The sequence below is a fragment of the Danio aesculapii genome, chromosome 3, assembly GCF_903798145.1.
Source record: "Danio aesculapii chromosome 3, fDanAes4.1, whole genome shotgun sequence".
Classification (NCBI taxonomy): domain Eukaryota; kingdom Metazoa; phylum Chordata; class Actinopteri; order Cypriniformes; family Danionidae; genus Danio; species Danio aesculapii.
Genome location: NC_079437.1, coordinates 30,336,474 through 30,351,480, shown reverse-complemented (window position 1 = coordinate 30,351,480; position 15,007 = coordinate 30,336,474). Strand labels below are relative to the sequence as shown.

Here is a 15,007-nt window from a genome sequence, read left to right as displayed (position 1 = left end):
CTGCTGACATCCACATACACATGGGCACTTTTTGGGGTAGTTTAGCCTGTGAAATCACTGATGGTATATCAAATGTTTTTCAGAAGCGACAGTCTGTCAGCCAGCCAGGACGGTGTGAAGTGCAGTGTCTCTAGAGACCGCGGTTCAGAAGTTCTGTTCGAAAATCTGCCCTCTGACCGGCCTGGCACCCCACCACTGCACAATGACGCCTTCACTGCCACCGATGCGCTCGAAGAGGGAGGTACGTACATGCTTCATCTGGCCTTTTGTTTAGCCAGCCTTTAATCAGCTGAATTGCATCCACCAGTGTTTTTACCTGCATTATTTTGGCTTTCAACATCAATTGCTTGTTGTTCTACTGGTCTGATATCTGAGGGTTTGTTGATTGAGTCATATTTGTTGTGGTTTACTAGTTAATGTTTCTGTTTATGGAAATCGAAAGAGAAAGTAAAATCACCAGGTGCTTTTCTTTCTTTTTTTGGAGAGTCCCGGAGTTTTCTTGTGGGAATTAGACCATATTTACTTTTAATTTTGATTATTAGAGATTTTTAATTTCATAATTATTTTATCATTTTTTTATTTTTGTTTATTTTATTTATGGCTAGCCTGTATAACATTTATATACAGTTGTAATTAAATAGTTTTATATTATTATTATTATTATTTTTATATTATATTAAGTTATTGTATAAATCATTTATGAGAAATAATTAATACTGTGAAAAGAGTTTGTTCAAGGTCAATCTTTAGATTTGACAACATACATTTCGTATTCTCTTGCTTATAATGTATAGAGCTTTTCTGCTGGCACAATAGAGCAAACAGAAAACTAATTTCAAACAAATGCTTTTCTTTTATTGAAGGGAACTGACAATATTCCTGCTTTGTAGGTGGGTACGACGCTGATGGAGGCCTCTCTGAAAATGCTTATGGTTGGAAGTCGCTGGGGCAAGAGTTGAGAATTAATGATGTGACTACTGATATAACCACTTTTCAGCATGGAAACCGTGCTTTAGCTACAAAGGACATGAGGAAATCACAGGGTACGCTCACCTCACAGGACCTCATGCATTGCTTGCTTTGAAAGAATTGGCTTAACTTGGGTAGATGAATTCATTTATTCATTAGCTTTTTCACGTTCTGTCATGTCCCAGACCGACCGTTGGCTCACTCTGAGGAGTCTCGTCTGGCCAATCTTCTGCGGAGAGCATCACGGGAAGATGACCGGGAACGCAGACTGGCCACTATGAAACAAATGAAGGAGTTCATTGTGCACTCGGAAAATAAAGTGGTATGAGCTGACACGCACAAACTGATTTGGAGGTATAGTGTTTATTAAACAGTTTTTTTTTATGTGTTTTTTTATTTGTGCTTTACAGGTCCTAGTGAAACAGTTGGATTCCATTTTGAGCACCCTGAATGACATTTTGAATGAGAGGTAAGTCTGCGCAGCCTATTTTTAACACAATGAGGGTTATCAGAATTCACTCTCATGGGGTTATATTTAGTACTTCATTGTTTGTGAAGTGTTGTGATCAGTCTGGTAAATGAAAATCATAAACTGTTTATCTGGCCATGATGACATGGCTCTTTGAAAAGTTTCATTGCCTATTCAACAGACGGACTGAAACTGCGGCTATTTAAATACAACAGAATTGATAATAAACTGGGTATTTAAAAATGTTACATTACAATACTACTGTCATAAATAATCTGGTAGATACATATAGAAAGAATTTAGTTATAGCTTGTACTAGTGTACAAAATTATGCTTGAGATGCTAAATGCTTTTACTCAAAGTGATGGTGCAGAAGTTTTTCTTTGGTCATAATTTTGTTGTCCAGAATTATATTGACCTTTACAATCACACACTAAAAATGTTGATTGCATAACAGTATAAATTTAAACTCGAATCAATATTTCTTATCTGTATGTTTGCTGTACAGTAAGTCACGATTTATAAATTCTGTCAGAAATAATACTGTACTTGAAGAAAATTAAACGTTTAAAGTATTATAAAAATATACTTTAATTCTCTGGTTCAAAACAGATAATTTGACAGCGTCAATAACAGAAAAAAATCATGGAAAACATGAAGCAAACCTTTGGCATTCACTTCATTTGAATATTTATAATTAATCCAGTTTGAAATCCAAGTAGCATCATTTTCCACAGCATAGAAACAACATGCAGTCTGACATGCGTATTTGGAAAGTAACCACTAAAAATCTGTGTAATGTACAGTCAGCTTGGCAATATTGAAAATGTACTCCACACAGCATCCTGAAATTTTAAGTGTCTCCGTTTGGCCTTACAGTAGTAAGCTCCTGCAGGAGCTCAGACAGGAGGCCGCATGGTGTCTGGGATTGCTCTGTGCTGCCCTCAGTTATGAAGCTGAGAGGATCTTCAAGTGGATGTTCCTCAAGTTCAGTGTGTCTACAAAGGATGAGGTGAAGCTTCTGTACCTGGTGGCAGTGCATAAAGCACTGGAAACAGCAGGGGAGAAGAAGGCCTTTTCAGCTGTAATGCAGGTACTCACTCCACTGGATTTACTCTTTAAATACACTTGCAAATAATCTTGGGGCTGAAATTTTGTATATTTTGTCATTCAGCTGGTGATGAGCAACCTTCAGTCTATATTGGAGAACTTGGACACACCGGAACTATTGTGCCAAAGTGTAAAGTGTATTTTACTGGTGGCCCGTTGTTATCCACACATCTTCAGCACCAACTTCAGAGTAAGCAGGACAGGCAGTCTCAAATTCAGTCCTAATATCTGAAGTTGTCAAATTTTAAAATGATCCACTATGTTTATTTTTCAGGACACAGTGGATATCTTAGTAGGCTGGCATATAGATCACACACAGAAGCACTCACTTACTCAACAAGTATCTGGTAAGATTTGATTTATATTTAGTTTTATTTCCTCCTTTAGTTTAGTAACCTGTCTAACTGGTCTCAATTCATCCTTCTAGGCTGGTTGCAGAGTTTGGAGCAATTTTGGGTGGCAGATTTGGCCTTCTCAACCACATTATTGGGGCAGTTTTTGGAAGATATGGAGGCATACGCTGAGGTAAAATCAAATAGCTTTTAACTGGTTTCCCATTGCCTAATTGTAATAAGTCTGAGGCTCTAATACTCTTTTTCTTTACAGGACTTGAGCCATGTTGTATCTGGAGAATCAGGAGATGAGGACATTCCCCCTCCCACTGTGTCCTTGCCTAAATTGGCAGCCCTATTGAGAGTTTTTAGCACTGTTGTGCACAGCATCGGAGAACGATTTAACCCAATCCGAGGCCCTCCAATTACAGAAGCATACGTCACTGATGTTAGTATCAAAAACACAATGCATTTGTTTTAAACCTCTTTTTTTATCAGCTTAGATTGTCTAAGATAAATTGTTATTGTACATTAGATATGTACTTTATCACCCTTAGTATCTGAAACATCTGATCTGATGTAAAATGTTTGTGTTTCTCGCTTGCAGGTTTTGAACCGTGTTTTGGCTTGCGTCACCACAGCCAAGCAGGTGTTCTTCTCTGAGGCGGTGCTGACAGCAGGAAATGAGTGTGTGTGTGTTCTGCTGGTGAGCATAGACTTGGGCGGCCAGCTGATTGATGCTGTAATCTCTTACGGCCTAGACCAGCTGAACTGCTGCCAGAACTGCGGACCCGAATACAGCCTGTCTGTTCTCACCCTGCTCACACTGGTAAGAGTTGACTCCATTAAAGCAGCAGTTCTTCCAAAAATGAAAATTGCTCCATAATTTACTCTCACTCAATCTATCCTTGGTGTATATGACTTTCATCTTTCAGAGGAACAGTAGTTATCCTGGCCCTTTCAGGTAGAGGCCATTTTTTAAAGCACCAAAAAGCATATAAATGTCACAACAACCCATTTGATGTTTGTTTGTTGTAAGAAAAACATTTCAAAATTTTTAATTATTAACTCAAATGACTTTCATTGGCTACCAATTGCATGTTCTCGGAATTGGTGAATGATGGATGACATGAGACATTGCAAAAATCATATAAACTGAGAATGACCTAATGGGCTAAATTGGAGTCAATTATGGGGTAATTTTAATTTTTGGCTGAACTTATTGCTATTATAGAACTATAATAATCTAATAATCGACAGTCATATTATATAATTCACTCATTTGATAATTCACTCATTTGATGAATTTGATTGTAGGTTGTTGACCAAATAAACACCAAACTACCGGCTGCTTTTGTGGAAAAGTTGTTGGCCCCAAAATCTCATCTCTTGGAGCTGCGCTTTCACAGAGAGAGAGAGGTACTATCAGTATTCTCAGCAGTTACATGCGCAAGATGTCCAGCAGCATCAAGCTAATGCGTTGTAAATGTGTTTGTGTAACAGGTGATGGCGGCAGCACATGGAGTGTATCATGCTGTGCTAAGCCTGAAGAACATCCCTATCTTGGAGGCGGCGTATAAACTGGTCTTGGGCGAGATGGGCTGTGCACTGAACAGTTTGCTGAGCCCTCTGGGTTTGCCTGATGCCTGTCCTCACATCCAACATCCTGCTTTCAGCCAGCTGCACTTCAGCCCAGAGAGAGCAGAGTTTATCCTCATCTTTAACCTCAGTGCTCTCACCACTATTGGGAACACCAAGAACTCTCTCATCGGGGTCAGCATGAATTCATATCCTGAAATTGTTCAGTTGTTGCTAGTCTATAATTTTAACATCTTAATTATCAGTTCTGTGAAAAGGCTTTTTTATGCTAGGAAAATGTATGTAAAAGAGGAAAAATAGCACTGAAACACATCTGTTATGTGTGTGTTACAGATGTGGGCTCTGTCTCCTACTGTTTTTGCCCTGCTCAGTCAGAATCTGGTTATCGTTCATTCTGATTTGGCAGTTCATCATCCTGCTGTCCAATATGCGGTGCTCTACACTCTCTACTCTCACTGCACCAGGTAACAAAATGCTATGTTATGTTATGTTCTTCTTCTTTTCTGTTGAAATGATCGATGTCAGTAAGATTTTAATAATTTAAAATTTAAAAAAAAAGAATTTATTAAAAATAGTAGTGATGCTTATTTAGATACCGAGTACAGATTCTAATGCTTCAAGCTTTATAATGCATAAAGCACATTTTCCCTCCAAGTATGAACCTTAAGAGAAGATCTCGCCTTACTGAAGAAAATAAATGAAGGATGCTGCATATAATCTTTTAAACACATTTCTTTTAAACATTTAGGTGTGAACATGTCATGGCCAGAAGCAACTTTACAGAAAATGATTCATCCATTTGTTCATTCATTCGGCTTAGTCCCTTATTTATCATGTCTGCCACAGAAAATAATAAAACACAATATAAAAATTGGTAAAAGAAATTTTACCTTTTTTTTTATTATTTAAATCTAATACTACTTGACTAAAAAGAAATAGGCCTATTTCCTACTGTTTATTGCAATAAGTATATTACAAGTAGTTATATTATTAAATATTCATACTTTCAGTTGTTATATTAACTGCATTTCGTTGACTTGTACTTGTACATGTGTAATGACAATAAAGTTGAATCTAATCTATATGTAGAAATACCTAAATACATGCACTTGAACATGCAAGTCCATTCAAATATTTTGCACGTCTCCAACTATTGACAGCTGATCTCTCAATGAGAGAGAGGGAAGGATATGTACTTGCAATATTTTTACTTTGTTGCTCTGTTCATTTAACCTAACCAATGTATTGCTTGGAACATAACTGTGCCTCTCGCAATCTGTTCTCTTGCTCATTCACACTCTTCCTCTGCTTGTAAACTCCTAAACAAACACCTGCGATCGCTTCATAAGATTGGCCAGTTTGGCGAGTACCGATCAAGTTGTAAAATGTGATTATCAGCCGATACCGATCTCCGGCTGATCGATCGGAGTATCTTTAAAAAAAAGTTTTCAATTTCGAATTTCTTACCCCAAGTGGTTCCAAAACGTTTGTTTTTTTCTTTTGTTGAACACAGAAGTTATTCTGAAAAGAGTTGAAAACCGGTGTCCACTGCCATCTATATCAGGAAAAAAACTGACATGTGTGTACTCAGTCAGTTTCCAATGTTCTTCAAAATATCTACTTTTGTCTTTAATTGAAGAAATATAAACAACAGGCTTGGAACAACTCATATGTGATTAAATGACGATTGTTATTTTGGGGTGAACTATCCTTTAAATTGTTCAAATTTTAAGTTATTTATCATAAATTGATCTGAAGTAATATGGTTTCCACACAACTTATTTCTTCATTTCAAATAATAAATATTTTTTGAGCATAAAATCAGCATATGCAAATGAATTATGAACGATTATTTGACAAACAAATCTTTGCCATCACAGGAATAAACAAATGTTTAAAATGTATTAAAATGATAAATACAGTAATATGCTTTTAAAAAGAATGTAGTAATAGTATAGTAAGTAATTTCAAATTCTAGTAATTTCACAATATTAAATTTGTTATTGTTCCTGACAAAAAACAACCTTGGCAAGCAACAAGCAAAACATTTTTAACAACTATTATTTTCAACGGTGTCATGTATTTATTGTTTCATTAATGAACCTTAATGTACTAATAAAAGCAACCATTAATTAATCATTAACTAATATTAATAAAGTTTTTGGTTAAGAACTAGGGCTGTGCATTTTGGGGAAAATATCTAATTGCGATTTTATTTTTCTGACAGATATTGTGATTGCGAATTTATTTGCAATTTAATTTTGATGTCAAGTCTCACGTCAATCTGTGAGTTGTGGCAACAATTCTGCGACAGCTCTCAAAAATTACCTGTTTTTGTTTGGTGTCTGTGACTATGAAGCCAAAATATTCCTATATTACCGATGTCCTGTTTTTCTTTGATATAATCAGTCTTTTAATGCTTCTGAAGCAGCAGATGCCATTATCCCAATTATTCTCGCTTTCCTGTAGGTTTTTAAAAAAGTAAATTTATTGTGGGCATTCTGCGTAGTTTGGTTGCGCAATTCTGATTGGGCAGATCAAAATTGTGCTCATTCAATTTTCTAATAAGACTATCACACGTCAATGCTGTCACGCATTTGCTCTGGGTTGGGAAAATAAAATACTACACATATATTTCATATCGCAGCCTTTTGCAATTTACCTAATTGGAACAATTCAAATTGCGATTTGATTTCGGTTAATCCAACAGCCCTATTATGAACTGTGAGAAATTAATTCAGAACAGCAGAGTATTTAGCAAGTGGCAGTGTGCTTTCATGAATTATTTAGTGTGATGCAATTGTGCCATAAATTATGATTGAGTTTTTTTTTTTTTTTTTTTTTTTTTCCAAGTGTGCATAAAACTGTCAAAAGAACACTTTGTCATTTGCCTTGCACATGAGCTTGAATTAAGCCTCACTCACTCCAGGCGTGATGACTGATAGACCTATCTCTCTCTCTCTCTCCATTTCTCCCAAGACATGATCACTTCATCTCCAGCAGCCTGAGCTCCTCGTCTCCATCCCTTTTCGACGGTGCTGTCATCAGCACAGTTACCACGGCAACCAAAAGGCATTTCAGCATGCTCCTTAATTTGCTGGGTATGCTGCTCAGCAAGGATCATCTCAACCCTGAGGCGAGGTACAGCGCTCGCACTGTCTGTCTGTAATGAGGCCTGTTGTGAAGAATTAATCTGAACCACTGGTGCTTTCACATGCTATAATCACTTATACAGTGTAATTACCCCTTTCTTTTGAATTGTCTTAATTATCTGCATATGGCAGTAGTTCAGTACTTTAAGCATTGAATGAAAATGACTATAACAAAGTGATTAAAAATATAAAAATTACCCTCAGGTCATAAAGGATGAAGGTTTTTCTTTTGGTTCAGCAGAACATTAAAGAAGATTTTTAGCTGAAACCTTAATGAGGTGATTTAAAAAAAATCAAGTCAATGTTTGCCCTTCTTTTGTAAGTTAGTGTGTGCTAGAAATCAAACACTGTTTACAATATTATTATCCTTAATACACTGTTCCTAACCACGTTCGATGCCGTTTGAGAGCTGCTTTATGCATATGAAATCATAAAACCTGTTTATTGTCACAGATATGATAAACAGAGGTTTTTCTGTTTGTACTTCCAGGTTTAATGTTATTTTTTAATCAATAATATTTAGCATGATGCCAGACTCATCTGTTTTTGTTTCCTTTGGTTTACTTTTATATATTATTTATTTATTTATTTTGATAGACGGCTGTTACTCACCTGGTCATTGGAAGTAGCTCTGATGATGAAGAAATCTGAAACTTACGCTCCTCTCTTCTCACTCCCATCCTTCCTCAAATTCTGCAAAGGGTTACTGGCGAATTGTGAGTTCATATCTGTAACCAATTCAGATACTGGAAGGCAGAGCTATGTTATGAATGCAAAATAATGCTCCACCTCACTAGGGGGTAAAACAAATAATGGCTTGTGGGAATAATAAACTGACGAACAAGGGAATGAACAAAAATGTGTGTTGTCTGTTTTCTGTTCAGCCTTAAATGAGGACCCCACCATATGTCTGCAAGCATGTAACAGTCTACAGGTGCTGTCATCTTCCTTGACTGTGGAGCTTCTCCAGAGGTAATCACACACATTCTCTGCTTGTTATATGCCATCTCCCTGCAGATACAGTCATTAGAGCTGCAGCTTTTCCTTCTGCTCTTGTGGGTGGGGGTAAGAGAGAAAAAAAAAACACACTGATCAGCACTGGTCTCTCTGTGCAGGTGTGTGGACGTGTGCCGAGTTCAGCTGGTTCACTCAGCAGTCCGAGTCCGGCAGGCCTTTGGGAAATTGCTGAGATCTGTTCCCATGCACGTCGCACTGAGGTTTGCCAGACTCCTCTTTATCTGCTTTGAATCTGCACAATAGAAACCAAGGGGGTGGAGAAATACAACCTACTTTGTGGTTCTACCTCCAGCTGTAGTTGATATGATGGTAATTGTCGGCTTGTCTCCCAGCAGCGCCCATAGTCACTCTGAGATTAAGGAGATTTCTCTGGCCATCCGCCGACACATGAGCAAAGTGCCTAGCAACACATTCCACCCACAGGACTTCTCTGACCTTATTGGGTTTATTCTGTACGGAACGGTCCACCGTGGGGGGTGAGTAGGCAGCCCGTTGACAGCGTACTGTCATTCATTTTAGGGATTTCATTCATTTATTTTCACCTTGCCTATGAAATGCATTTAAAATTTGTTAGTGGAAGTGATTAAAACATGTACTGTAGATTATTTGTAGCTACAAAAAGAAGCATTTCTGAATTGATTAATGGATTTTCATTGTTTAACATGATGTAGGAAGGAGCCCTGGTTGGAGCGTCTGTATCACAGCTGTCAGCGGCTGGAGAAGAAAGACTCTGCCATGGTGCCTCGTGCCCTGCTGAAGACTGAGGCAGTGCTGTGGCAGTGGGCGGTGTGGGAAGCTGCTCAGTTTACTGTTCTCTCAAAGCTCCGTACACCTCTGGGAAGAGCCCAGGATACCTTCCAGACTATAGAGGGTTAGTGAGTTGGCGGTTTAGGGATTTGTTTAACCAATCTAAAGACACTTTTTCAATTTTATTAAAGAAATCGTTCACCTCACTGATGTGATACTGTTGACTAATCTTCTATTTGACATCTGTATGATTTTTTCTGATTCTTATCAATGGGTACATTTTGAGGACTCCATTAAATGCAATTACAATTTAAAAGTATTTCAAAGAAATATCACAAAGTTAGTTTCGCACATTGGGAACTAATGCAGTTGTGCCTTTTTAATTTCTCTTTGGTTTTTGCTATTTTTTGGTAGGCCTGTCACAATAATAAATATATCGACTTCTCTTACAACACATGGACATGACCTTGATCATTTTTGGTGGTGCAATTTATATCACCCACACATAAAAACAGATTCTAGTGACATTTGTAGCTGATTGTGCAGCATCTCTATTGGAGGTGTCAATCTCAGTATGGTTAAAAACACTAGTATTTACTATAAATTACTATAGTATACTTTCATGTGGGTGTCTGACAACTGAAAGAAGATCTGGTAGCAAATATCGCAACCTTTGGTACTTTTTACTCTGCACTTTTTTTTGTTAACATTTATTATTTAATATGTGTTCTTTGGAAAAGTATTTGCATTATGATGCTGTTATATATTTATTCTGGCATTATAATAGGAAATAATGGCATAAAATGGTCTTAAAATTACATTAATATAGTTATTGTAATATATTATAATTATTATAATATAGGTAATATAGCAAAATATTTTGGTGCATTATATCGTGTCACAAAAAATAGATATCGTGACATGCCCGTTTATGGGAGCATTCTTTGAAATGAAACATTAAAAATCAAATGTGGTTTAATGTGATATCATAAATGAGAAGTTATGTGGAAATGATTGGAAATTGAGATTTATGTATTTGAAAGCTGAATAAATATGCTTTTCATTAATTATTGGCCGATAGACTGCTATTTGATTATTTGTAATTTGAGGTTTCAAAAAAAAAATCTAAATATTGAGAAAATTACCACTTAAAGTTGTTGAAAAAAGTTCTTGCCAATGCACTTAATAATTAATAAATGGGTTTTGATATTTGTGCTGAAGGAAATGTACTAAATGTCTTCATGGAACATGATCTTTACTTGCTATTCTAATAATGGCAAAATAAACCCGGATACATAAGACTAATGTCTTTAATGCATTCTTGGTGAATAGAACTAAATAAGTCATACTGATTCTAAACCTGTAAATGGTGGTAAATGTCATGTTTATGAATAACACATTATCCTTATTGATTTAGGTATGATCCGCAGTTTGGCAGCTCACAGTCTGAACACAGAGCAGGAGCTGAGTCAGTGGAGTGGCGGAGAGAGTGATGAGGGTCACCACACCAACCAGCTCCGCCTGGCTCTTCTCCTGCAATTCCTGGAGAACCTGGAGAAACTTATGTACAATGCTTATGAAGGCTGTGCCAGCGCTCTCACTGCACCACCAAAGGTCTGTCTTCCATATACACAGCTAACCTTGATGTTAAAACTCTGGAGAATTTACTTAATCCTTTCCAGAACTGTTTAGATTTCAGGTTTTCTCCTTCAGCTTTATTTAATTTTGAAACCTTTTTACTTTATTCAGGGCATCAGAACCTTTTTCTACACAAACAGACAGACATGCCAGGACTGGCTAACCAGAATTCGTTTGGCCCTAATGAGGGTTGGCCTTCTCTCCGGTCAGCCAGCGGTCACAGTCCGTCATGGCTTTGACCTGCTGACTGAGATCAAGAACAGCAGTGCACAGGCAAGACCTAATCCAGCTCTGATGATCATATACTTTTGTCACTGGCTGTAAACAATTTGGATGATGCTCATTTCATATTTCTTGTTTACCGCTTTACCCTAAAGGGTCCAGAAATGGAGGTGCCGGTCACCATGCTGGTGGAGGCATTGTGCGAGTTGAGATGCCCAGAGGCTATTCAAGGTCTGGCAGCATGGAGTCTTGCCAACACTGGCAAAAGCATGGGCTGGCTGAGCTCAGTGGCACTGCAGGCTGAGGGAAAGTAAGTGTTTTTGTGTTCTGAAAGTAATTAACCCAGTTTACACCATGCATGTTTGTCTAGTCGCTCTGTTCTCATAAAATGTTGATCTTTCATCATTCCCAAGGTTTGAGAAGGCAGCTTTAGAGTACCAAGAGCAGCTTTGTGCTGTCACAGGGATGGACTGCTCCATTAAAGGCTTTGATCGCTCACTTTTGAAACTCACTGGCACCAACACCTCCAGCCCAAAACACACCAGCAGTGGTGAGGAGTTTATACATAATTGAATGTGTCGTGGTTTGAATTGAACCATCGTGCATCTCAAAGCAACAGATTGCAATACATTACTGATTGAGTCTGCTTTTTTGAGCAAATTATCTGAATAAATCTGAGCTATTGATTAATTTGGGACCAACTTATTTACTAAAAAACATCCATTGAACAGTAACAGTATTGACTTATTTTAAACATATTGAGCTTCCAAGATTGAAATCAATATGACTTTTTCTATGGTTTCATATTATTGCAATTAAATTTGATTAAATGTAAGAATTTGGCACAAAATCTTTGCATAAATCTAGTAACTTTTAAAATAACATTTTGTAAATAATCCAGAAATAGAAGTAGAAAACCCCCCAAAATACATCCTGTATTTTTACTACATTTAATTGTTAAACCCAAATGTCAAATAGAATCATGACATTCAATAGTTTTCCCATCTTTATTTTTCAATATTAGTGATCTGATGTTGACTTAACTCAATTCATTTAATGTAAAAACCTGCTTTTTTGCAAATTATTATTATTTTATTTTATTTTTTACTTTTAATAGGAGATGGAAGAAAAACTGTATTGCTGAAATCCAGCGAGTGCTCTCCAGAGGTGCTGAACTTTCTGGCTAATAAGGCCTGTGAGTGTTACGTGGCCCTGAGCGATTGGGAGTCTGTGCAAGAATGGCAGGCCAGCATGATGAATCTCAAAAAGAACAGCAGCAGTTCCAGTATCAACCTCAAGACAGACTTCAACTACATCAGGTGTGTAGGAGCAGAGCAGGTGACTCTGGCTGAACTTCTCCTGGCTGTAGGTATGCAAATGTTTTGATCTCTTTCTGTCCTTCAGAGCTCTGAGCAGGTTTGAGGAGGGGGATTTTACAGAGTGCCGTGCCCAGCTAGAGTTGCTCCCCGGGGATGATTATGGCCTTCTCAACTCTACAACTAAGGACAAGATTGGTATGATCACAGCCTGTACTGTACAAAGTCACAGAAAAACAGCAAATATAGTAGGAGAAATTTTCATAAGCCATTAAAGCGATAGTTTACCAAAAACTGAAAACTCTGACATTTACGCACCCTTCACTTGTCACAAACATATTTGAGTTTCTGTTGAACACATAGTTATTTTGAAAAATGTTGGAAACCTGTAAGCATTGACTTCCATAGTACTTGTTTTTCTTACTATGGAAGTCAGTGGTTACTTTTGTTCAAAATAACATTGTTCAAAATATCCTTCAACAATAAAAGCAAGCTGATATAGGTATGGAACCAATTTAGTGGAAGTAAATAATAAGTAAATTGTAATTTTTGGCTTAACTATACCTTTTTAAAAAACATGAAAAGGAATAAGTGTTGTGCAAACTATTAGGATTTTCCCCCCTTTATGTTTGGCACCAAAACATTTGATTACAAATTGCTTCCTTAAGGATCTTTTCTATGAATTGATGAAATTATCAGTGTTTTCTGTTTTAAATTGATCAGATTTCATTATGACCTGCTTTTTATTGTGTTGGCAGACCTGAAGAGGCTTCTTCCTGCTGTGTTGAGTCCAGACCCATCAGAGCTCCAGAAGGCCATTGAGGTGCAGCTCCTCAGAAGTGCTGTGGGAGCCATCAGTGCAACCAATCATGAGCAGGACCAGAAAGTGGCATCTTCTGAGTAAGTTAATGTTTTCTACTATCAGGTTTACCAGTTTGTTGGGTATTTTGAGTGTTTATAAATAACTGTTTTTGACTTTGTTTTTGTTTTTAGCACCTTGGTTAAATATCTGAAGCAGACGGGTCGCATCTGTCTGGGCCCCCTCCGCCTTTCCACTCTCACCCTGTCAGACTCTTTGCCCACCCTTAGCACTTTACAGCTGCACTGTGCCAACTCTTTAGAGAACTCCATTTGCAACCAACATCCCGAGGTTTGGAACAACAAATCAACCCCATGGATAAACACATTCACTAAAATCTTGTGGTTTATTTATTTAAAGTCTTGTTTTTTTGGTTTTCCTTGCAATAGGACTGCCTTATTCCGCTCTTCAGTGAAGCTTTGACCACCTGCAAGCAGCAGGATGTTCAACCATGGCTGCATGCTCTCCGATACACCACTTTTCAGCGGGAGCTCTTCCAAAAGCTTAAAGGCAAGGAGTTCAGCTCTTATGCAGTGGTATGGGTTGGTGATGTGTCAACCCAGTTAACTCTTTAATCGTTCCTCCAGGTTCATCTTCTCCAGTGGATTCTCATCTGATGGAGCTTTGTCTGACTGCTGTGAAATTTGCGCGTAAACAAGGGAATATTGCTCTGGCCACACGCCTGCTGAGTCTATGCAGCAAGCCAGCAATGAGCGACACTGAAGGTCAGGACCTGGTTCAAAGCTTCAGGCAGCTGTCTCTAGAAGGCACTGTTGGTGAGAAGTGGGGACCAGAGCTGGAGATCGAGAAGTCTAAAGTTCTGTTTGCTGCTGGTAAGTTTTTGAGTCATAGCAGGTTTGGGACAAATGAAATTGATTTGTTTTTGTTTGTTTGTTTGTTTCAGTTTTTGTAACCCCCCCCCCCCCCCCCCTATTTTGTAATAATTTTATTTTTAGTTGTCAAGGCTTGTCTAATGATTTAAAATCATTCAATTCAAATTAATTTGACATTTTTTCTAATGAATATTTGAATCTTTTTTTGATGTTTAATATTAGATAACAGTCATAGTTTTGGTTTAATCACCCCAAATTCTGTGACATGACTGGTTTCTGAATAGGGAGAATTTTTTTATTTTGTTTTAACATAACATTGTTTACACAAAATGCCTTATCGGACACACACAACTCACTCATGTACATTCATGGACTACTTCTAGGAGAAGAACACCCAAAATGTCAATGTTGCAACAAAAAAGCTAAGTGTTAAACATAATTGTTGAATTCTACTGTTTTTTTTAATGTTATCAGGCAACGATTTTTATCTGGAGAGACATTAAATGAAATATTTTTAAATGTCAATCATTCCATGATTATAAAATCTATCAAAAGTAAACAGTTTTACATTTTTATCTTATATTATTTTATTGATGAATTTATATTTATTTATTTAATCTGTTGTTGTTGTTGTTATAGAAAAGTGACATATAAAATGTTGTAAATTTGATGTGGTTTAGCCATGACATAGCCAGAGAAACTGACATGGCAATAAATTTAAATCTCTCTCTCTCTTTGACCGGA

The 15,007-nt window shown here is 37.2% G+C and overlaps 1 protein-coding gene across 2 annotated transcripts in view; it reads left to right on the top strand.

Annotated features, from left to right (window-relative positions):
• The window catches only part of smg1 (SMG1 nonsense mediated mRNA decay associated PI3K related kinase), a 43,394-nt gene that overhangs the window by 3,074 nt on the left and 25,313 nt on the right, over positions 1–15,007 (top strand). Inside the window, exons 2-30 of one of the 2 annotated variants that reach the window (XM_056453629.1) lie at positions 84–241; positions 891–1,043; positions 1,155–1,291; positions 1,380–1,438; positions 2,318–2,531; positions 2,613–2,738; positions 2,823–2,895; positions 2,976–3,073; positions 3,155–3,328; positions 3,488–3,709; positions 4,198–4,299; positions 4,384–4,653; positions 4,813–4,943; positions 7,459–7,620; positions 8,229–8,347; positions 8,516–8,603; positions 8,747–8,848; positions 8,984–9,124; positions 9,320–9,519; positions 10,813–11,009; positions 11,145–11,306; positions 11,411–11,565; positions 11,669–11,805; positions 12,373–12,574; positions 12,660–12,769; positions 13,330–13,471; positions 13,565–13,721; positions 13,820–13,940; positions 14,018–14,263. In XM_056453629.1, coding sequence (XP_056309604.1) covers positions 84–241; positions 891–1,043; positions 1,155–1,291; positions 1,380–1,438; positions 2,318–2,531; positions 2,613–2,738; positions 2,823–2,895; positions 2,976–3,073; positions 3,155–3,328; positions 3,488–3,709; positions 4,198–4,299; positions 4,384–4,653; positions 4,813–4,943; positions 7,459–7,620; positions 8,229–8,347; positions 8,516–8,603; positions 8,747–8,848; positions 8,984–9,124; positions 9,320–9,519; positions 10,813–11,009; positions 11,145–11,306; positions 11,411–11,565; positions 11,669–11,805; positions 12,373–12,574; positions 12,660–12,769; positions 13,330–13,471; positions 13,565–13,721; positions 13,820–13,940; positions 14,018–14,263 — 4,358 coding nt within the window. Of the gene's footprint in view, positions 1–83; positions 242–890; positions 1,044–1,154; positions 1,292–1,379; positions 1,439–2,317; positions 2,532–2,612; positions 2,739–2,822; positions 2,896–2,975; positions 3,074–3,154; positions 3,329–3,487; positions 3,710–4,197; positions 4,300–4,383; positions 4,654–4,812; positions 4,944–7,458; positions 7,621–8,228; positions 8,348–8,515; positions 8,604–8,746; positions 8,849–8,980; positions 9,125–9,319; positions 9,520–10,812; positions 11,010–11,144; positions 11,307–11,410; positions 11,566–11,668; positions 11,806–12,372; positions 12,575–12,659; positions 12,770–13,329; positions 13,472–13,564; positions 13,722–13,819; positions 13,941–14,017; positions 14,264–15,007 lie in introns of both variants that reach the window. The other variant, XM_056453628.1, reaches the window with a different exon arrangement.